The sequence below is a fragment of the Panthera uncia genome, chromosome A2 (assembly GCF_023721935.1).
Source record: "Panthera uncia isolate 11264 chromosome A2, Puncia_PCG_1.0, whole genome shotgun sequence".
Taxonomy (NCBI): domain Eukaryota; kingdom Metazoa; phylum Chordata; class Mammalia; order Carnivora; family Felidae; genus Panthera; species Panthera uncia.
The window spans coordinates 80,906,363-80,931,190 of NC_064816.1; the positions used below are offsets into that span (position 1 = coordinate 80,906,363).

At 38.4% G+C, this 24,828-nt stretch overlaps 1 protein-coding gene across 1 annotated transcript in view; it reads left to right on the forward strand.

The window, feature by feature from the left end:
* Positions 1–1,767: 1,767 nt before the first annotated feature.
* GNAI1 (G protein subunit alpha i1) overlaps positions 1,768–24,828 on the forward strand; it is an 84,824-nt gene continuing 61,763 nt past the window's right edge. The window contains exon 1 of the mRNA XM_049641346.1: positions 1,768–2,205. Coding sequence (XP_049497303.1) covers positions 2,088–2,205 — 118 coding nt within the window. The 5' untranslated portion in view covers positions 1,768–2,087. The remainder of the gene's footprint in view (positions 2,206–24,828) is intronic.

The window sequence follows — 24,828 nt, forward strand, 5'->3', positions numbered from 1 at the left end:
CTGGGCTGATGGCTCAGAGCCTGGAGCCTGCTTCCGATTCTGTGTCTCCCTCTCTCTCTGCCCCTCCCCCGTTCATGCTGTGTCTCTCTCTGTCTGAAAAATAAATAAATGTTAAAAAAAAAAATAAATAAAGTGCCAAGAAAGGGGCACCTGGGTGGCTGAGTTAGTTAAGGGTCCAACTGTTGGTTCCATGCTCAGGCATGATCTCACAGTTCGTGGGTTCAAGCCCTGCTTCTGGCTCTGCGCTGACAGTGCAAAGACTGCTTGGGATTCTGTCTCCCTCCCTTTCTCTCAAAATAAATAAGACTTAAAAAGATAAATTACCGAGAAAAACAAAGGGCATACAAGGTGATTAAGTACAATTTAAAGCTTGCTCCCTTTTGTTATGTTGCGAAACATCATAGGAAAAGTTGAGGCAGTTCTTGAAATTGCATCTCTTGAGCAGAGCAAGTTTGACTATTGTAGAACAGGAGAGGATATGTCCAATAAGGAGACTGATGATCTCTGCCAGCCAACAAGCCTGGCTTCAGTGACCCACTCTACAGCTGTTCTGCCTACAGCATCCGCTCAGCCTTACCTTCATGGAAAACTAAAGCCAGTTTGTTTGTTTATTTGTTTGTTTAATTTATTTTTACAAATACTTTTTAGAAAGGAAGACTTCCAGATGGAAAACAAAGAGCAATTTTCTAATTTTTACTACATCAAAGAAGATATTTTACTTTTTGCTACCAGCCCATCTTCTAATCAACCAACATTTCCGGCGATGTCTGTAAGGGAAAAGTGTAGTGTAACTGACATAAGCCCAGACCTTAAACCTGTGCTCACTCACTCCTGGACGAAATAAATCCCCCGGAGAACCCGAGAGTAGCCAGCACTAGAAGCATGGAGTCATAATATGGATCAATTTCAACTCATTTTGGGGGCAAGTAAGGCCTTTAAAAAAGGAATGATATGCTTAGTGGCTTAATACTTACTAAATTGGTCAAAATTTGGCGTGGAAGCTTACATGCTGCCCCAGAGGAGGTAAGTTATGGTGCAGAGCAGATGTATCTGTGTAGGTGTTTTATTGCTCTTGTCATTTTAAAATATACTCTGAATATTGTCTCACATTTCCTCAATCCATTAAAATGTTCTGTGAAAAGAAACGAAAGAATGGATGGGAGGGAAGAGAAGGAAGGAAAGAAAAACCGGAAGGAAGAAAGTTAATCTCTTCACCCCCTCCCAGTCTTGTTCCCCCACTGTCTCCATCTCTGCTTTCGCTGTGGCTCCGTTCCCTTCCCAGCTCCCTCTATTTCCCACAACCCTGAAGGCCAGCCGACAGGGGTTTACATTTTGAACACCCGTGCGTGGCTGCCGGAGCTGGGCATGCTCAAACGCCCAGGACTGGCTTTTTTCAGCTTCCAACTTTGGCAGCTCTCCCACCCGCACCCCGAAGGGGCAGGTCCGCACAGATCCCTTGGTGTGAGTAAGCGGGAAGAAATTATCCCACTCTCGCGGAGGAAGCGAGGTAGGGGAGCCAGCTGGGCAGCTCAACGTTCCGGGGGCGCTTCCAAGGGCCGCGCGCGAGGGCGCCGGGCCCTGGGGGCTGCGCAGAGCCGGGGTCCGCGGATGCGCGGGCGCGCGCGCCCGTCCGAGGGGGCGCTGTCCGAGGGCACGTGCGCGGGAGCGCGCCCGGGGAGTGGTCGCGGAGTGGCTGGCTGGCTGGCTGGCTGGCTGGCGGGCGGGGCTGGTAGGGGCGGGGCCGCGGCGGCGCGCGGACGCCGAGCTCCGCCGGGCTTCTTGAGGCTGCGGCGCGGCCACCAGCTGGAGGGCGGCGGACGTTGTACCCAGAGCCTGAAAACCTGGGACTTGGGGGGCGCTGAGGGACGCAGGAGTGGAACCTGGCCGCGAGGAAGATCCGCGCGGTGCAGCTCGCTGCTTAGCAGACGGCGCTTTCCTCGCTCCATTTAGGAAGCGGGTGGGGGTGGTTCGTGGCCAGCGTCGGGAGGTATTCGAACGCCCGCGTCCGGAAAGAAAGAATTCACCTGTGTTTGAAGGCAGCGCGCCGGACGTGGAGGGAGCAGCGGCGAGCTCTCGCTTCTGGCACAATGGGCTGTACGCTGAGCGCCGAGGACAAGGCGGCGGTGGAGCGGAGTAAGATGATCGACCGGAACCTCCGCGAGGATGGCGAGAAGGCGGCGCGCGAGGTCAAGCTGCTGCTGCTCGGTGAGGGCGGCCGGGCGCGTCCCGGGGGGCCTTAGGGTCGGGCGGGTTGCTGGGCGCGGCGCCCCGCGGTGGCCGCTGCGGGCCCCTTGCGTTTGGAAACCCAGAGGGGACGTGTCTGAGCGGCCAAGAACGCGACTTGGAGCGGTGGGGATGGTTTCCGGGAGAGAGCGGGGCTGGTGCGGTGCAGAGCCGAGGCGGGTGCTCCTTTCCCTGGTCTCCTGCTGCCCTCCTCCCTTCTCCCTCTTCCCTGTCCAGTGAGAACCCGCCGGCCCTGGGCTGGCGCTTTACCTCACTCACAGGCGTTGGTGTGGACCCCGCGAGGAGCCGAGGAACGGGTCGCGAGTAAATGCTGTTTCTTTGAAGTTAGCTCAGCCTTCTGAAGATGAAGGGGCATTCGCGGCGCACACACACACACACCGCCACCTCCACCCCTCCCCCTCCCCCCGAAAACCCTTCCTATGGGATGTCGTATCGCGGTTGTGGTTTTCCCGTGTCAAGCGTGTCACGTTTTGTGATATTAGTGCATCTTTTGTGGGGTTCCGTGGGATTGAAATGTGTCTTTCCTGTTAACTTCCTGTGGCGACACAGTAAGTGTTAAAGGAGCGCAGATTATATTTACCTTGCCTAAGGAAGTAGGCTATGTTGGATGCTTGATTTTTTTTTATTACTGTGGAGACATGGAAACCATCAAAGTTGGGTAACGTTTGCTCTGGTAGTAGGTAAGACAGATACTCGAGCGGAGAAAACCTATGTGAAAGGTGCGAGAGGGTCACGCGGAAAACAGTTCTCTCCCAGCTGCCACGGTTTCTGATGAATGAGCTTTGCCAGGTACACGCCAGGCTTTTATTTGTTCTTAGTATTGTTCTCATGGTGAAACGCTATGTGGAGGTCTTTTCCAGGTTTTTGAAAGGAGAGACCAAAAAAGGAGTAAGCCAGGGTTTTGACTGAAGGATACCTTATGAAAATATTAACAGCATAAGACGTGTACATCTATGAGTTAAGATTTTCTTTTATTTGCTGCCCCCCCCCCCCGCGTCCACCACACATACACACACTATAGCTATTTATTAGGTAGGTGAAAGATTTCTTAGAATCTTCATCTGCAATTCCAACGATTGCTTTTGTTTTATAACAGTTATAATAAAAGAGAAATATTGCACAGACCTGTTTTCAGTAAGCTTCTGTTTCATTGGTTTAATGACTGCAGGAAAAATGGTGGGTTTTTTTTCTCCATTACTAGTAGGCTTAGAAGCAGCAAACTTGGCATGACTAAAAGTAATAATGATCTGAGTCATTTTGCTAACAAACTGTGAAATAACTTTGCATTTTAAAGACCTGGGTGGCTTTCTTCACCCTTGCCACCAACACAAATCTTTCTCAGTTAATACTCTCCCTAAGTTTTTACGTTAACAAGAAATAATGTATTTTGCCTAGGTCAGTGTATTTTTAGCGTATTGAGCATAGAAGAGACGCACCTTGATGTGGAAACATGTAGATACTCCTCTTAGGAAGTGGATGTGTTTGAGACAAACATGAAACAAAAGGAAGATTACAAAGTTCTTGGAGTTTCTGTACTCCTGCTCTGATGTATTCTTTTAGTGTATTTCGGTGTGACTCTAGTTTGAGCCAGCCATCCACCATGTTTAAAGCAGCTGAAAAAAATGAGTCCTCTGGTGGTGTTTTAGGCTTTAATTAGATGTCTATTAGAGAGCGATGGACTAGGATAAAAGGTCAGAGGAGTTGGTTTTTGCTTATTTTGAGAAGACATCAGTGTTTCTTAACTTTAGCACCATTGGCATTTGAGGCAGGATAATTCTTTGTTGTGCAGGCTGTCTTGTTCATCGTAGGATGTTTAGCATTGTAGGGTGTTCTTTGGCCTTTACCCATTAGATGCCAGTAACAGCTCCCTCAGCCTTTGATCCTTGAAAAATGTCTCCAGATAGTCCCCAAAGTCCCCAACCTCCAATGAGAGCCTAGATTAACAGAGTTGAATGTATAATATAGAAGTCAAAGTTGTATCTCTACAACCATCTATAGTGAGAGTTATGAGAAAAGTGTAGCAGAGTCATGATTTTTGGAAGAAACTGAGATTTTTGTTTTTCTATACCAGTAACATTAGAAAGATTTCAAAATGATTTTTTAAAAATCTTTAGGTAACTGAGTTCCTTCAGCTGTCTTTTCTAGCTTTGGTGTTTTGCTTTTCCCTACATCTCTCTCTGTAGAAATCCTTTAGCACCCCTGCCTTATTGGCCCAGCTGTTCCTCCCCTTCCTCCTTAGGTCTTACTCCTACTCTACCCTTTTGCCGCAGGGTCCCGGCACTCTAGTTCCTATAAACAAAATGCTGGCTTATTTCATAAATGTTATTCTTGGAATGTTTCAAAACATTTTTCTTTCCCAATTTGTCTTTAGCAGTGAAGTTCTGACCTTTGGTTCGTTTTTGAATGTTTAAAGTCATATGTGTAAACAGCTCGATGAAATAATTCCATATAAAACAACTGAATCAACTAGAAATATAAAATGATTTCTAGGTAATCTATAACCACTGTCACTCCATTTATAAAAGGTCATCTTCTTCAATTATTTTGTTTTCTTTTTTTTCATCAAATGAATTTTTTCCATTTAAGACAAAAAGCCTCCAAAGATAAATAGTTCATTATATTGCATTTTTTCTTAAGGCATTTATGCATTGTCTTTTAGACATCTGGGTTGAGAAATTCAGGTATGAGATGAACATCATTAGTAAAAAAAAATTTGGTACTGTCTGTTACAATTAAAACAATTTTTTTTTTTAATCAGACATATTTCACTGTCCTTATTAGGAGCAGTGAATCAGGCTTTAAAAAAAGAGGACCTAATCTAATCATTGACCTAAAGAAAATTAGGGCAGGGTTTGGGTGATTCAGGTCTTTAGGTTAGTTTTCAGGCATTGGTATTAGAATAATAATACTAAATAGTGGAACTTGTTTTTATAATCAAAGTTTTCTTTCCATCATAGATGGCTCATTGTCTCAGGGGAAACATTTTTTTGTTGTCAAACCTTTGAGGAGGTTGCAATTTATCATTTTTTAAATGGCAGCATGATTAGGCTTTGCTGTTTTTTCAGTGAGACTATATTGTACATATGAGCATTTACTGAATATTATTTTATTATAATTTTCAAAGATGTAAAGGGTTAGATTATATGAAAGTAAAATTTTCATTTACATAAGTTAGTCTAAAGGTGAGTTTTAATTCTTTACTCTGCCTCATTATCCTCTCCACTCATCCTCACAGACAAAAATCCACACCCTCTTTCTTTCGCTTGTTTTAAATATTATAGGTTGAGTGAAAATGAGGCGAGGGAATAAGATCTCTACTACTTAGTGAGTTTTTTCCATTGCTACCAGCAAGCAGCTATTTGAGAAGCTACATCATTAATCTTTTTTGTTCCCTGTGAACTTGCTGTGTGACTTCCTTAGTTGAGAAATTCTGGCGTTGCAGGATTTTGGATTTTGCATTGCTTTCACTATTTCTTTAGCATTGGCTCAGGATCCTAAGTGTCAGAAAACCCATTTCCTTGAATAAATGGACCTGATATTTCAACATGGGTTATGTGCTTCTCTCTCCCTCAGCTGCCTTGAGAACAGTTACTTTGATAGACACTGCAGATGACATTAACGAGTGTTTTGAAAAGACTGATTTTTCTGTATCTTACGTTTTTCATTGTTAAAATTTATAGTTCAAGTTCTCTGATGCCTCTGGCAGCTTAATTCCAGAAGGCTTCTGATCTTTTGCTTTTAGGCTGCTCTTCTATCATGCAAATTACTGGCTCTGAAACTTTGTTGATTTCTCCATTGCCTGCGCAATAAAAACTTTCTTCTGGACCTTGCTTCCCTCTATCCTTGTGCTCTTTTCCTCAGGGCACCCTCCTCCTCCAGACTGGAACAGTGGGCATATGGCGAAGCATATTGCACTCTGGTTTCTAGTGTTGTTTAGGCTTGTGCCCTGTTTTGCTACTAGTGTGAGCACTTCAGGGGCAGAATCATTGTAAGTTGTACTTGTATCCATCCCTAACAACCTTTAACTTTTTCATGTGCTTAATTAGTTCCTAATTATGTTAATATCTTGTGTAGAATTAGGACTTCCCTAGAATACAAGCCACATACTTTGCCATTCTCAGTGTTAATGGGAATAAATGACTACCTAGCCAAACAGAGTCAACAAAAAAGGAATAATAACAGTATATGATGACCAAAATAAGCACATGGTATCTAAAAGCAGATCGTTTGGTTTAAGAATACTTTTCCATTTTTGTGAGAACTTTTCACAGTCCTTATATTATTTGGTAAAATAGAGAAAATGACAGCAAATATTCATTGGAGGAAGGTCTGCTATGTTGCAGTTGTAGTGTTCTTAATTTTTTTTTCTTTTTTCAAGATCTCATTTTCTAATCTTTATTACTGGCCTATTTTAACCATAAATAAAGACCATGAGTCTTGTTAGATTTGTCAATGATAGGAAATACAATGCCTGTGTTAGAGAATTTAATAGAAGATATTAGGAAATATAATGCCTATCTTACAGAGTTTAGTGGGAGATGTTATTGAAACCTGAGAAAGATTCCTATAATTTTTTAAACAAAAAGTGAACATCCAACCATAATCTTAATGTTTTTGTTATGCATGTGTTGGCCTTGGAAAGTTCAAGCTACCACACATTCACATGGGAGGACCTGAATGTATTTGTTGCACTTCTAGGTCACATATTTCTTGGTCACATGTTTTGGCATGCAGTTACCCAATGTGTGACTTCCCGTAGTGTGACATTGGTGAAGCTCAGATCCCAGATGGCATTTGAGCTGTATGAACTAAGGTCAACAGCACCTAATCTTGTAGTGCTGAGGCTGCCTCTGTCATGACTTGTTAAATACTAATTAAAAGCGTTAGCAGAAATAGTGCAAAATAATTTTAAAGTGAACGTTCATTGCCATAAACTTAGTGGTTTAAAACAATGTAAAATTATTAACTTTACATTCCTGGGGGTCAGAAATTCAGAATGGGTTTCACCAGGCTAGAATCAGGAGGTCAGCAGGGCTAATTTTCCTTTAGAGTTTCCAGTGGAGAATCCATTTATTTGTCTTTTCCAGCTTCCATCTAGAGGCTACCTGCTTTCATTGGCTCATGGGACCTTTTTTCATCTTCACAACCCCAGTGGCTGGTAGTCTTTCCATGTAGCATTGCTCTCGGAAGCCTCCTTTCACTTAAAGGACCCTGTGATTACATTGGCCCCACCTGGATAATTCAGGGAACAGCCTCATCTCAAGATCCTTGTCTTAACCACATCTACACAGTTTCTTTTGCCATGTAGGATGGCGTGTTCACAGGTGCCAGGGATTGGGACGTGGGCATCTTTGGGAGCTATTACTCCACCTCCCATAGTCTTCCCTTTGGCTGCTGAAGATGCACGTGCATCTTACCTGCAAAATGCATTTACCAAATTCCACCATCTGCCAAAGTCTCAACCCATTGCCCTATCAACACAATGTCCAAAATCTCACCCACATCTCATAATCTAACTCAGGTATGGGTGAGATTCTCTGTGTAAGTCATCCTGGGACAAAATTCCTCTCTACCTGTGATCCTGTACAACTTGGAAACATGTCATGTGCTCCTATGATACAGCAGTGGAGCAAGCACAGGGTATCAGTTATAGACAAACCTGTTCGAAAAGAAAGTGGAATGAAAAAAGGAGTCATCGGTCCCTTGAGCTTCTCAAACTACATTAGGTTTCAGAGCCTGGGAATAATCCTCTGTGATCCTGTTCCACCTTCTGGGAGCCGGACTCCGCCCTTCCTTTTTAATGAAAGGTAACACAGGTCTGCGGCTGAGTCATTTTATCAGCCCGTTTCTTGCCTGTGGAATTATTGTGACCTGACAGCATTCTTCCATTTCGGACTTCCTTAATTTATCTTTCTTCTTTCCCATTTTACTGTAACCACAAGAAAGAAAACAGCTTGCACCTTGAACAAAACCAGTTTACTTAGAAATCTCCTTATCTAAATATTCAAGTTTATGGCTTGTAAGTTCTGTTTTCCACATAACCACAGGACATAATTCGCTTAAGCTTTCTGCTGTGAGGTGACAGGGATCCCCTTTCTGCTCGTTTATAATAACATGTTCCTCCTTTCCATCCAAGTCCTCGCCAGCAGCACATTTAATGTCCATATGTCTATTAGCAGACTGTTCATGACAGTGAAAATATTTTCTGAGATCACGTATGTTTCCTCCAACATACACTCACGTAGGTGTTAAAATTTGTATTTCTACTGTGTCAGGCAATTTAGGCTTTTTCTGTCTTATTCCTCAGAATTTTAGCCTCTGCCCATTGCCTGATTCCAAAGCCATTTCTACAGTTTTAGTATTTTTTTGCAGCAGCACCCCACTTCTACATATCCTTAACATCTCATGTATAACTTTAGGGCATACAGAATGATTGTAATTTTATTTTCTCAGTCCTCTGCAATTTATGTGACTATTATCATAACAGCAAAATCACCAGTTTCTAGTGCTCCATATGAACCCATGGTTAGTATTTCACTGCAGTAAGTTAAAGAATAAGACTTTTTTTTTTTTTTTTTTTGGTATGCCTCCTCATCAGTGAAGTTTTTCTTGACCATCTAGTCTAAATTTATCTTCCTTTTCCTCCCTGCCTAATTACACCATTTTGAAATCATCTTGTGCATTTACTTTTTTTTATTGTCTGTTGTGCCTCTCTGTGGGATTGGTTTCCTCTGAGCATGAATCCCGTCTGACTTGTTTATCAGCTAATAGCGCAGAGTAGTCCTTCCATAAATGTTGATTAAATGAATGACTGGTTACATTATTGAACATTAATTTTGACTAGTAATCTTGTAAAGTGAAAAAGTTGATATATTTTCTTGTGCATTGGGCAATTTTTTTAAGTTTTTTTTTTTTTTTTATATTTTATTTTTGAGAGAGAGAGTACAAGTGGGGGAAGGGCAGAGAGTGAGGGAGAGAAAGAATCTGAAGCAGGGTCTAGGCTCCTAGCTGTCAGCACAGAGCCTGATGTGGGGCTCAAACTCACAGACTGCGAGATTATGACCTGAGCTGAAGTCAGACGCTTAACCAGCTGAGCCACCTAGGTGCCCCTGCATTGGGCAATTTTGGTGAGTTTGGGCCCAATGTATGCTCTTTTATTTTTTTAATATCTTGCTGGTTAGAGTAACTAAAACCTGTATTATTACTCACTTCTAAAACCTGGAATTAATTTGAGGTACCTAATTCTTGTTGCAGGATCAGGAAAATATTATAACTCTTGGTAAATTAGGTGTAGAGTGAAATGTGATTTTTATATTTGTGTATTCTGGACAGTATTTTCAGCAGGATTGTTGCATTGCTGTTTCACATGTTATTCAAATACTTTCTTAAAATGCATGCAGTCATTCAACAAGGCATCAAATGTGTTCTCTGAGTCCTATCTACCACTGCAGGACAATGTGATTGTAACTTTGGCTTTCTGGAGCCAGCAGGGTGCTCAGAAATGGACCACAGTCTGTTCTTTATGTCTTGCCTGTCCTCATGTGGCAAGAATCATCATTGGTGACATTTTGCAAAGTGCATTCTATATTTTTGGTGTTGAGTTATGCCTTGGGTTTACCAAATCCTTAAGAAAATTTACAGTTCTTCAGAATGGCAAATAGGGAAGAAAGAAATGGTATAATAATAGATACTGGGGAAGGTGAGCTTTAATGGGGTCTTCATTGTTGACGTTGTGGGATGCGGGGTGGAGGTCACATATCTGTCAGAAATTACTGTGGTTATAAATCTGTTCATTTCTGTGCATTTCTGAGGTTATTTTTTTTAAATCATGATTGGCTGTAAGCAGTTTATTGTATAGAAACCTGCATTCTGGAAGAGCCTTTGCTACCTATAAGTTTTCTTACATTCCCCCACATAGAAGGACTTCTGGTCTTCTGAGGTTTATTTAGCTCTGTCCAGAGACTCTCTACACGGGGAAAGGCAGTTGACCTAGGACTCTGGCAGTAAAATGTTCTCCTTGAGATCTTGGACATGTTATCCCAATTCTTTAAGGTTTAGTTTTCTTTTCCATAAATTCCAGATGACAAATGTACCTACCTCATAGGGGTTGAGGGCACAATAAACTAAAGCATCCAGAGTTCTCAGACTTGTACATGGTGCAGAAATTCTCAATAAATATAAGCTGTTATGATAAATACTTTAGAGCCTCTTTGGGGTCAGCCCTCCCTCTCTGCCTCCTTGCAGTTTGATCAACTTATGGTCATAGACATTAAATCCTTTTGTTGGCTCCTCTTAGCAAGGGGTATGTATATAGGGAAGACATAAGGAAGTATAAAATCAATCTTTTTTAAAAAGTTTATTTTGAGAGAGCACACACTCACAGGGGGAGCAGAGAGAGAGAATCCCAAGCAGGCTTCACGCTGTCAGCCCAGAGCCCAGGGGCTCCACCCCACAAACATGATCATGACCTGAGCCAGAATGAAGAGTTGGACACCCAATCTGCTAAGCCACCCAGCTGCCCCTAAAATCAATTTTCGTATCTAGTTTTTGATCCTACTATGGCTCCCTTGTGGGACTTGGCTTTATGTTAATAGTTTCCCCATTGGGAATAGACCAGGTAAATACATGTGTTATGTTAGGAATTCTAGAGAGAGTGGATTTTAAGTAATGGGAAAACTTTATAAATGATTTAAAAGTAATTTTGTTCTCCTTTTTATTACCCATTTTTAGAACAAATGGAGTAATTTCCTGCAAACTTTCCTTTTATCTTTCTTGAAAATAAAACAAAGCTGTTAGTATAAGTTATGAAACATTATTTGAGTTGACTCAAATGAATGTGCCATTTCTCAGGGGAATTTACGATTACTTCCCACAAATTTAAAAACCTTTTGAAACTTTCTGCACTGATGACTCAAATTCCTAATAAAACTCCAAAATTATCATGAATTTACTTTTAAGAAAAGCATCTCTCGAAAAGTGGTAGTAACCCTGATAAACACTGAAGCATTGAATCTGTGGTAGTATTTATCTCTTTTAATAATATTTCAAAGGAGTCTTCTTAAGACTTAGCTTTGAATTAACTTGGTGACATTTGCCTTTCTGTTTACTTTGCCTTTGGAAGGCACAGTCTAAAATTTTTTCTAGTAATTTATTTACCTAATCTTTATTGTATTTTTGTTTGTTTGGGCACATGTCTTTTATTTGACAGCCTTTCATGATACTTAAGAAGCACGGGACCTGTGAGTAAACTGTATTTAAGATCAGTGTAATAGGAATTAGAAGATAACTGTCTTCTTATTGGTAGTTCTGAAGTTAACCTAATTTCATGAGTTACATTTATTTCTAGTGCAATTAAAAATTGATCTACTGAGTTTTCACAAACTGAGCAGTCAGTGTTATCAGCAACAAGATGAAGAATTATATGCAAGAGATGTTCTGTGACTGTAATAAGTCATCAGTCTGGTCATTTAAGTTGCTGGAACCGATGAGATGATTCTCCTTGGAGCCAGTGCTGTGCACCTGCTTCCACTCATTCGTCCTCTCTTGCTTCCCAGAACCTTCTTCCGTCCACCCTGGTTCTCTCTGCTATCTTCACATTTCTCCAAAGACTCCTGCATCCTCGTCCATAAACACTGTCAGATCATGCCCGGCATTAAAAGTAATGAAATCTAAGCAGAAGTATCCACACTCTCCTTAAATCATTTTTAATTCCTCATTTTTCACCTAAACATTTTAAAATGTTAGGCTGCATTCCCATTTTTACTTTTTCACTTTCCTTCTGCTATTTAAATTGCTTTTTATTTTAAAATTGTGGACTCTTTCAATTATATAGAAGTATTGAGAAATAAAACGGGCACTCACATAACTCACACAAATATATATATATTTTTACAGAGAGCTTATGGTTGATCTCTGTCTTCCGGATTTTCTTCTATAATTAGGTCAGGCTTCTCATTGTAACTTCCTATCTCTTACTTTGTCTCCGTTTTTTTTTTTTTTTTTTCTTTTATCTCCTTATCTTTTTATGTTACTTATATATCATTTTACTTCACTTTTATCCATTTAGCCATAACCTCATCTGACTTTTAACATACTGAATTTTTAATTTTATTAGTAATATTTGTATTTCTAGAAACCATTTTTAATCTTTTGGAAATAGTTTATTCTTATATTTTCCACCTTTTTTAAGAAGCCACTTTCATCATTCTGTACTTTTATAGTCTCTTTGTGAAAAATTTATTATTTAAAATTCTTAAGGTTCAGATACTTGTAGTGTCTTGACTATTTCACAGTAGGTAGATTGTATCTTCTAGTAATTTTTTTATTGTGAGCGTATATTAATGAGCACATTGTCTCCATGAATCCTGTGCACCCTGGTATCGTGGCTTGAGAGTAGAGGGCAGGTTTACTTCAAATATACCTTATTAACACAATATTCCAAAGCTGAAGGTGTCATCTCTCACCCACTTAATCACTTTCTTCTTCTCCCTGTTTCCTTTATTTTAGTTGGTGGCAAGAAATCAAGAGATCCTTGATTCCTTATTTGCTTTCACACCTAGGTAGTCCAAAGCTCCATTGAGTTTGTTTTCTAAATATTCCACTTATTTTCCTGTCTTGGTTTTTATCATCCGGCAACAGTGAACTTATGGTTTCGCTTCATTCCTGTGCAGTTTTGTTTGTGTGTTTGTTTTTGCCTCCCTCTACCCTTTACTCATGTGGTCTCTGCTTAGGATGAGAGGTATGTGATTATGTGATTGTGTGTGCATGTGTGCGTGTGCATGTATGGTGGGTTGCATCTCCCAGTACTGTTGTGGAGATCCTCATTAATTCCCATTGTGTCCCTGTCCCTGGCAGTCAGATTTTTTCTTGCCTGCTAGCATCCACTGCTTATTGGTTTATTATGTCTCATTTTGTTCACAGCCAGGGTCATCTCCTCTTCTGTCTTGGCCCTCCTTTGTGTCTCATGGGTATGGTTTTTCCTGGGCAACCCTTTGCTGCAGCCAATATTGGTAGCCAGACTCTTGGCTACCTTGAGTGCTCTGCCTTCTCTGGTCACACCCAGCACGAGGAAAATCATGTCCTATCAGTGTTGCCGATATGCTGCAGAAAGATGAGCTCAGGTGTTCCCTCTGCTCAGCCGCACTTCTCCACTAGGCTGCTTGGATGTGTTCCTGCCTAGGTGACTTTCTTCTCTTAGGATCCCAAATAGGCCCCTCTGCTGTTAGCAGTCTCTTCATCTTCTCTGACATACTGTTCATCTCTGAAACTATGGCTCAAAGAGGGATATCAAGATACAAGTGACTCTCTGCCTTTCTTATCTGTAGTTGCCTTCAGCAGTTGCCACTGTGCCACTGATTGCCCTGTGGCTGCCAGGCTTACAGTCTCTGCCATGTGATGCCTGCAAAGTAAGCCGCTTGTACTCCTCCGTTTTCATCTGATGGCTTTAATACAACCTGTCTGCCTCCTCTCCCATTATTCACGTAAATGCAGAGGAGAAAAAAGGAAACACATCAGTAATTTTCAAAATATTTCTCACATTACTTTCTCCATTGTTCTTTACATTCATGCTCTGAAGTTAGGTTTTTATCACACTTGTCTTTATTGTATGCTCTTGCTGGACCACGTATGTTCACCTTATTTTCATAAAGCAACTCTTCTTAGATTTAAACTTTAATATGCATAAAAAATAAGTTGGAATCTTTTAAAATGTGGATTTTCATTCTAGGTGTGGGATGGGGCCTGAGATTCTACATTTCTCACAGGCCCTTGGGGGGCTGCCTTTGCCAATCCCCAGTCCAGTCCATGCCTCGGGAAGCAGAGTCCTAGAGTGGGTGATTCTCCTGGATGATTCCATTTATCCATTGCATAAGCATTTTTCACGATTTATCCCATCTTTGCCACCTTCATGAAATCTCCCTTAACCTCACCTGTAAAGTTTCTAAAACAGTGTTTTGCACAAAGTAAGTGCTCACTGTAATTTATACACTTGCATGTCTGTACATGTGCATATGTGAAGCCTATCACACTTAGTAGTTAAGCTTTTATGTTACTCTGGAATGGTTTTTTAATAGAGCATTTTGAGAAAAACTATTTGATATTATCTTGCATGGAAACATGCACTTCCTGGAGAGTGATCATAAAGTATAATTAGTCATAATGAATCTTCTGTGTATTTAGCCATATTTTTTAAAGTGAATTTCTTCTTTTAATGATAGGATTTTTCAGGTCAGGTTGAATGTGACCTTACAAATATGTTTTTATGAACACTCTCATCTGGTAATGTCCATGATGAAATTCCTTTCTCAGAAGTAAATAAAGGATGATTGCAAACTCTGGGAAAGTTTATAGGCATTGGTCTTGAAATAATCATACTCTTTTTACATAACCTCAACTAATCTAATCTAAACCTAATCTAGCCGCATATACAACATGATGTCCATTCCCTTTAAAAGGCAATTCTGATCTTAGACAGTATTCTTTACATTAATATTTACTGGCAAGTATTACAAAATTTGTAACATTTTGTGATTAAATATAGCATAAATGATTTACACTTTTTTCATTTGCTGGTTAGGCTCCGCTGTTAGGTAAGTTATGACACCTGGTTCTTATGAAACATGTAAATTCATTCAACAGATGTTTATAGGATGCCAGCTCTGTGGCCTGCATTGTCTAAGTATCTGGAAATGGAACAATGTTTGGGAAGCCGATATTAACTCAAGTAGAGAAAACATTCTTTAAGTGTTTTAACCATAAGATGAAAGCAATACGCTTACTTTGACTTGTTTACTTACAATTTTAAGTATTTAAAACATGGGTTCTGGATTTCTTTTCTCTCTCATTTGTCATACTGTGCCTTTGTAGTAGATCCTTTTAACTTTTTTTTGGATGATTGCATTTATACATCAGGTTGAATTTTACTGCTTTTTGCCAAAAGCTATCCAAAAACTTACAGAGCAAAGAATAAGTAAGAAACTCCAAAGTAATTTACATTGTAAACCTGGTGATGATGCTTAGAATTTTAGAACTAACTTCTTAAAAAGTTATCAACCAACAGTGTGGCCCATGGTACACATCTGAGATAACTTAAACTCTAGTATCAAATGTAAGCAGTATAAAAAGTTCTGAAAAATAGAACACTCTTAACAGACTCTTAACAGTGGCTATCTTTGGAGAACCAGTCAGCAGAACCTTTGCTTTATAATTCATAGACTGTGTAGATTTTTGAATTATATTTGGGTGCATGTGGATGTTTTTGTTCATCAGTAAGAAAATGTTATTTTTTTAAAAAAGGTAGAAACTATAAGCATCAGACTGAGTCTTTCAGATAAAAGACTCATTTTTATATTTTTCTGAATAAAAGTAGAAAATGCTTTATAGTTTTTGTAGAATGAATCCATATACATGGGGGACTCAGTTGAGATCTCAACTTTAATATTTTCAGAATTGCATGATATTCTAGAGATCATTTGGCATAATGGTTTGTGTGGATTTTTGAAAGTTAAGATTAGTTATTTAGATTTATGATAGTTTTAACCATTAAATATTATGTGGATAAGTTTGCAACAGGGTATTCAGTGCATTTGATAGAACATTTTGAGTAAGAATATAGAGATGTCACTTGTCATGTATTTCCTATGTATATAGTCTGATTTAACAAAAGTTGGTTTTTAATAATGTATCATTTCCGTTTGGGGCATTTTCCAAGTTTAATTTACTGCTGTTAAGATTCTAAAGCTTGATATGTGAGTGCCTTAAATTGAAGCATTCAACCAGAGCATTTCTGTTGTTATAGTAAAATTCTGAATGTGTTTCTTCTAATAATGGATTATGTGGTATAGATCCAAGATTGTTTCATACTTTAATGCAATAGTAGTGTGATAACCTCAGTATAGAGCCTTCATGAAAGATGCGTTCTGCAACTTTCTTGGGCATAAAATATTCATAAAGTGTTTTTCTTCCTAATTATCTTTGTTTCTCTTATATTTAATATTCATATATTATTCTCATAAAAATGGCATCTGTGCTGGTAGATAAAGTAAACATTGGCATGGTGAGTGTGTGAAGAGTACTTCTGTTTATAGGCAAGGCTTTTTATGTGCTAGGAAGAGGTACTCCTCAGGCTAGCTCCAGCAAAGAACATATTATGACACAGACAGCTCAGAGGAAACCCAAGGCTGAAACTTTAAAGCTGGTGGGTTGGGAACCAAGACTGTGCCTTTGGCTTTGGAGCTGCGTGGCATTGCAATGGTGTCCTTCCAGCCTCCTAGTTTCCACACTCTGTAAGCTTTATGCTTAGTTTATACCACTCACTGCCTCAAACTCTCATTTAGTTTTCCAAAATCAGACAGCTTTTGATCTGCCCATCTCACCTTTTATCCCCAGCTATGGAGCGCTTGGACTACCTTTTGGTCAAATACTCAATCCTCTCTGGTCCAGGGACCTGTGGTAGGGGAACAGTTCAGAATCATGGAGCCTGCTCCTCAGAAAGCCAAGGAAAGGACTGTTAGGTTCTGTTTAAACAAACAAACAAACAAGTTTGGTGCTCCTTCCTTTGTACATCTAGTATCAAAAAATTATTTATTACCTTCTAAACAACAAAGAAGTGGCTTTTTCACCAGGCTGTTCATCACCAATGGCACATATGTTCACTGTCTCACGTTTTGTGTTGTTTAGTTTTGAGACTTATGTGAGATGTTACTAGTATCTCTAAGTTGAAAATCTGCAGTTATATACAGCATTATTTTATTATAGGAAGAAAATACAGGCATTGTTCTCTTGTGTTCTCGTTTCTAATTATTTTTGAAGGCTGACTCTAAGTATTGCATGTGTTTTTTGAACATTTGGGAAAATAAACATTTGAGTAAGCTTCTTTTCTGTATGCATTTTGACATGATAGTGTATATGTATATAGCTGTATATTTTTTTGGCTCGTACAGTTACCTATCATTAAGTAGCTCCTGTGTATTCTCATGTTTAGTGTCTACATAGTAATCCGTCTTATAGATGTGCCATAATTTATTGAGTCACACTAATGTTGAAAATTGAGGTCTTCCAGCTTTATAATCAGATATGCTGTGATGACCATCTTTTGTGCATATATCTTTGCCTATATTCCTGATTATTTCCTAAGATTAGTGGCTTAGAATGTTTGAACTGTTTTTAGACTTACAATATGTACAGCTAGATTGCTTTCCCCACATGTTCCATTTTCCACCCCTGCAGGTGGCATGTGAGGCTGCTGTTTCGTCTTACCCTCATTAGCATTGAGGGTTCTTGTAATTATCTGTACTAAACTGGTGAGTAAAAATGCTTCACATTGTTACTTTAATCTGCAATCTGGAATTTGCTGAGGGGTGGTGGAAGTACTGTCTGTTCTAAAGAAGTGAGTCTGGTCCATTTTGAGATTCATCAGAACCTGTCCTGTGATACTTTGCATATTTGTTGCATATTATTTCCCCAGTTGTGTGCTTCTTGATTTTGTAACTTTTGGACATACATTCCTTGTTTTACTTCAAGTTCAGTAAGAAGACTTAGAATTGCTTGAATTGTTGGCTCTGTATCTGTGCCTTGAGTGATTTTGACAAACGACATTTTTGTGTTCGTTATATATGCCTTTTGAATATTAAACCTGCGAACTTTTCTCATCAGTAGAAGAGAAGACCTTCTTAAACAAGAAGGGAAAAATGCAAACTGTAGTAGACAAAATTGATTCATCCATGGTAACTTTGATGAAATAGGTACTATAAACAAAATGGAGCAAAAGCATACTAGGTACCACCTATTATGATGGAAATGCAAATTAAAATGACATGCATTTTACACCTGTCAGAATCAGACAACACCAAATGCCGACTGGGATAACTTTAATATACTATTGGGTGGGAACAGCGGTTGCTAGAACCATTTTGGGTAAAGATACATATCCCTTGGATGTAATAATCCCACTCACAGGTATAGACTCCAGAGAATGTGTTGTATTTTACCAAGAAAAATGTTTCCTGCAATATTGCTAGTAGTAGCAAAATTTTGAAATACCTAAATTATTTACCATCAGGTGTGATTAAATGAAAATGAATAAATACATGTTGAACATTAAATACTATATACAATTACACAAATTAAATATTAGAGAAAATGAATGTGTGATAAATCTCATTGGCATTGTTAAATACGCAGTTTGCAAGAATAGTATGTTCTGTGACACGTTCACATAAAGTTAAAAAATCTTCAAAACTGTTTCATGGTTATGTTTGTAGGTAGAGCAAATATAGCAAAAGTATAAGGAAATGCCTGGTGAGGCTACACGTCAAATTGAGTGAGAGTGTTGGTTATTTTGAAGAAGGGAAAAAGGGAGGTAGAAGAGGGAGAGGTATCCAGGGTGTTGTAATGTTTTAATTCTTAATTTTTTTAATGTTTGTTTATTTTTGAGACCGACAGAAAAAGAGTGCCAGTGGGGAGTGGCAGAAAGAGAGGGAGAGACAGAATTAAGAGTAGGCTCCAGGCTCTGGACTGATAGCACAGAGCCCATGTGGGGCTTGAACCCATGAACTGTGATATCATGGCCTGAGCCGAAGTTGGACACTTAACCTACTAAGCCACCCAGGAGCCCCCTGTAATGTTTTAATTCTTAAGCAGGGTGCTGAATGCACACGTGTGTTCTCTTATTTTCTGGATACTTTTGTATGATTGAAGTATTTCATAAGTAAACAGAAGTTTTGTTATTGTAGGCTAAATCATGTCAATTTTGGAATCTTCTTTTTCTGTGCTCCCACATCTGGTTATTTCCCATCCCTGTTTACTCTCATTTCCATTGCCTTGTTCATCATCCCCTGCCTTCCATTTTCACATAAATTAATCTGCTGTAATACCCTCCTACCTGGTCATCCTACCTCCACACTTTCCGCCCTTCATTCTAAATTAGTCCTCCTGAATGACGGTTTTGATCTTATCAGTAATTTCTCAGAAGTCTTTAGTAGTTGTGATTATTTACAGAGTATCACCTTGTTTATTAGTATGGTATTCAAGAGCTTCTTTGTTTTGGCTTCCACCCTGCCTTTCCATATTTCCTGTGACTGTCCCTTGGCAATTTCTGAGTATGTCTCATGCTTTCCCATCTTGATACCCTTGCTCCTGCTGTTCTTTCTAGGAATACCTTTCCATCCTTACCAGTGTCCAGTCCTGCCCACTTATGAGCAGAGTTTGGGACAGCGTTTATCAAAGTTGAATAATATCTGGGTCTTTAATAAAGAGGAAGCACTTCTTACAGATTCCTAATATTGATTTACGTTTATTGCAGTATCACTTAAATAGATACAATTATGCAATATATATAAAAATCATACATATCTAACTTCTAAGCACTCACAAAGCCAAAAATATTACAAACAAAAGTACAAACTATACAGTTCTTATGAACTTTACTTTTTCTGTGCTGATTGTGATATGAATGAAGTATTGACTGCTTTTGCATTTGGCATGCCTATACTACCAAATCCCACACGATGTCTCAATTCTCTCCTCCACTTTCTGTAATTGAGCTGTTGCAAAACCCTCATTCCTGTGGTGCTCCCACCTTCCTTGGAATAAATGCCTCATTGAAAAATCATCTGTGAGTATCATGAATCATAAGGCTCAGTAGTGTTCCTACCATGTAGCCTGATTTGATACATGAGGAAAATATCTCTGGACCTTAATGCAGATATCATTCAGTAAATATTACTATGGGCTATGTCAGGTGTGTGGATCCAAACATGACTCAAACGTGGGTCCTGTCCTCAAGGAGTTTAGTGGCAAAATAAAACAAAAGGAAGCATTATTCATGGGAGGAATAAATTCCGGGGGTGGGCTTTGAACTTATAAGGGGAGGCACAGTTTCAAGGTCAGAGCTGTTAACTATTCAGCCCTTTAGCTATTCAAGGGCACAAATAAGAATATTAAGTTGAAATGTTTGTATTGAGTTGATTACTTTTATATTTATGTTCTTCATTCTCCTTTCATTGCTCTCCTCATTTCTTTTTTCATGGACCCTGTTTCTTCGGTTTTTTAGAAGGAGATAGGGAATATTAATGTCATATTGCAAGGTAGGAAATTGTGGCTTAGATAGATAGTAATTTGCCCAAGGTTATGTGACTGGTAAGTGGCCAGGCTAGGTCTTGTCTGTCTCATCTCCTCATCAAATTCCAGGTTCTTAACTCTCTTGGTATTTGTCAAGTACTTTCTTAGGCTTATATCTAAAGTAAGCCCCCATCCTTATGTTATTAAGTGGGCTTTTGCATCTGTGAAAGTAAATGGATTTTTTTAAGGGAAGAATAACTCCTACCTATACATTAAAATAGTGTCAGTGTTTCATTTTTTAAAAATGAGAGAAACCAATTTCAGGGTACAATCTGGGCTTAGTATAGATTCGATCTTCTCTCTTACATCTTCTTTATCTAGGGTGGAAGTATTTCAAGTGAAAAATGAAATATGTATATTTTAAAAATACATGTACAATGAAATATCCTGAATCTTTGAAGAAAGAGTTAATTGTACTTACCAACTATATTCACCAAAGAGTAAATGTGGATCATTATATTTTAGAAAGACCTTTTTTGTGTCAATTACTTGCCCATTAACCAAAGTAGCTAAAATATTATATGCTACAATGTGAAAATAACCCTGTCATTGACAAGCTGGCCCCACCAAGCATGATGATGACAGAGACTCTACGTGGGAAGATTACATTAGACATGACAAGCTTGATTAATTTATCTGTTCATTTTAATTTTGCATCCTTTTTTCTTTGATATAGGCATAATACACAGTTTTAAATCCCTGGTTTAAGTTTTTTATTTTTTAATTTTATTTTTACAGTTTATTTATTTTGATAGAGAGCGCATGTGCACACATGAGCAGGGGAGAAGCATAAAGAAAATCCCAGGCGGGCTTCACACTGTCAGTGTGGAGCCTGATGAGGGGCTTAAACCCACAAACTTTGAGATGATGGCCTGAGCCGAAATCAAGAGTTGGCCGTCTAACCAACTGAGCCACCCAGGTGTCCCGCTGGTTTAAGGTTTTGATTATAATATCTGTATCTTAAAAATTGGGAAGCTGTAGTTAATGCTTGTATAGTATTTTTCTAATAACTTTGGAAGTATATTTGAACACTGATATGTCTAATTATCAAATTGAAGTTAAGACGATTTCCCTTTCTACAGGTTAACCAGGAATATGTTGGGAGTAGTTTTGCTCTGATATAATTGAAGAAAAAGAGTGAGATGGTTAATAACTCAAAGATGCCTGGGATAGATTGTTCCACCCAAACTGCTAAAATATAATAAATGTACAAAGGAGTGCTTCTGGTCAGCTTATTTTGAGGGTTCATATTAGATAATGGTCTTATCCTGAAACAGAACCCTGGGTACTTTACTTAGAAACTACAAAAAAAACAAAAAACAAAAAACAAAAGAAAAAGAGTTTTTGTGCCATGGGCAAGAAGAAGAAAGAAAAATTAGTGAAATGAAAATAATACTTTCCTTGCATTTAGAAAATTATTTAGTTTTATTAATCTTCTTTTGTGATATCTGTTCTGTTTCCTGTACTGTAATTCCTAGGAAGATTTCATGCAGCCAAACTACATAAGTTTTTATGGAAATCTGGTTTATATACTCATTAAACTGATTTTTTTTTTTTTTAGGAAAGCAATAAAGAGGTATACCTTTATTTGATATTTTTATTATTATAATGTCTTGTGTTTGAGTTTGGGATTGTAAATATTTTGTTAAGGGTGTGTTTTTAAGCACCTGTAAAAATATGGCAAATTTTATATTTGGTACAGTTATGGTAAACTAGGATTGAACTCAGTGCATAGGGACTTCAGAAATAAAGCTTTAATCTTTCCCAAACTCTCAGGAGTTTGCCCTGGAAAGAATGGCAGAGTTGGGGTAATAGAGCTTGATTCTGTTAACTCTAATGTATGTTATTTTCCAGACTGATATTATCTGGGGCATTCATTTTCATTTATTTAGGGTTTTTTTTTTTTTTTTTTTTAACGTGTGTGTGTGTGTGTGTGTGTGTGTGTGTGTGAGAGAGAGAGAGAGAGAGAGAGAGAGAGCACGCGCGAGCGAGCGAGCGAGCAGGGGAGAGGCAGAGAGTGGGAGACACAGAATCGAAGCAGGCTCTAGACTCTGAGCTGTTAGCATACAGAGCTCGAACTCATGAGCCATGAGATCATGACCTGAGCTGAAGTCTGATGCTTAACCAAATGAGCCACCCAGGTGCCCCTAGGGCATTAATTTTTTATTTGGATAAATACGCTTCTACCATAGTTTATATTCTTTACTAGAGTAGCTTTATTTAGGTTTATGGTTCAATTACTACATAATTGTTTAGGATTGTTTTCTTTACAGTAAAGCAAATGATGGGTATGTTTTACAGTTGAGAGAAGACTATTAAAACCTCTTGAAAATGGTATTTTCTCTGCGTTGAAGAACTTAGAAAGATTTCAGTTATTGAAACTAGAGCTTTGACCTCAGCATTAGCTTTCTGGGCTGTGCTCCAGAATTATATGTAGGGTCTAATTATGAAAGACTTGGATTTATAGTTTATTAGGCCACAGATACAGTATTTTTAAAAATAAGTTATCTTTATAAAATATAGTTTTATCTTTAGTGAGAAATATTACTGCAGCAAAAATACGTGTCACATATAAAAAAATGAAGTCATAGGTCAGTTATTCTTTATAACATTGTAATATGCTTTTGAAAATTTATTTTTGTATGGATTATCTATAAATGTATTTCTACCCAAAGCGCAGAGATTTTTCAAAATTATTGACTCAATAAGTAGGATTATGAAACTTTTCAACTATTAAGATTTCTTTGGTAAAAAGAAAATTTAGTGCTTTGAGTCTCCTTGCATGAATAAGAACAAACCATTCAGGGTTGCTATTAATCAAATAAATTGTTTTGATTTTTTGGATATTTAAGTCATAACTGAATTGTTTTTTCTTACATAGAAATGGAAACAAAATTTCCTTTGATAGTGTTGCCAATTTAAGTTTCGAATTCTGTATTTCTACCAGACAATACATGTATAAAGTGTAAAAATGAATTTTGGGCGGGGTGTGTGTGTGTGCCAAGTCTATGATAAAGGTTTTCATGATTTCAGAATTTGGTTGTTGGAAGTACTGTTTTTGTTTTGAAATCACATGATTTCATCAAGGTTAGACAAAAACTACATGCTTATCTTCTTTGAATATATTTTATGTAGTCTAGTTTTCAAGACTTTGCACTCTTAGTCATTAAGGTGTCAAAGTCAGTGAGTAGGCTGGTGTCTTTATTACTAAAGATCAGTGATTATAATTGAGGTTTTGAAATTTTAAGTAGCAATGGCATTCCAGAAGGAATGATAACAGAGCTATGTAGTTAGATGTTTAAGAAAAAAAATTTCACCGTGTCACTGAGTAGACTATTAGAAAGCTAATGTATGTATGAGCAGGCAATTCTGTTGGAGCTTATCCTTAGCCATCTTTTAACAAATACTGTTGGAGCAGGCCTTAGTTGTTGAGAATGCCATGTTGATTTGCATAATTCTCCCAAACACTTTTCCCCTGTCTTAAATACATATGTTATATTCTGTAAGCACATATTGCATGCTTATCACATGCCATGTATCCTGTTGGAAGAAGTGAAAGCAAGGAAAGAGAAAGTTCTTGTACCCTGGATCTAGTGGTGAGTGAGGGATTTAAGATATCCTCTGTAAGGTGAAATAAATACCCAAGCATATATTATAAGTACACTTATTCCATATCAACATAATAAAGGCCGTTTACACAGCTAACACCATACTTAGTGCTGAAAAGCTGAAATGAAAGCTTTTTTTCCTAAGATCATAAATAAGACAAGGGTGCCCACTCTTCCCACTTTTATTCAACATTGTATTGAAGTCCTAGCCAGAGCAATGAGGCAGGAAAAAGAAATAAAAGGCATCAGATTAGAAAGGAAGAAATAAAACTCACTATTGTAGATGACCTGATATTATATATAGAAAACTCCATTAAATAAGTATTACAACTAATAAGCAAATTCAGTAAAGTTGCAGGATAAAAAATCAACTTAAAAATAATCTTTTACATTTATCTATACTAATGATGAACTATCAAGAGAGATAATTTAATAGAACAATCCCTTTTACAATTGCATCAAAAAGGATAAAATACCTAGGAATAACTTTAACCAAGGAAATGAAAGACCTATATATTGGAAAGTATTGGACGTTAATGAAAGAAATTGAAAGGATACAAATAGGTTTTCTGTCCTCATGGAATTGTAAGACTTGATAAAGTATCCATATGACCCAAGGCAATCTACAAATTCAGTGCAATTCCTATCAAATTTCCAATGGCATTTTTCACAGAACTAGAACAAATAATCTTAAAATTTGTATGGAAGCGCAAAAGACCCCAAATAGCTAGTGATGCTGAGAAAGGAGGACAAAGCTAGAGATACCATGTTGCCTGATTTCCAACTATTTGCAAAGCCATAGTCATTAAAACAATATGGTATCTGCATAAAAACAGACATGTAAATCAGTTGGAACAGG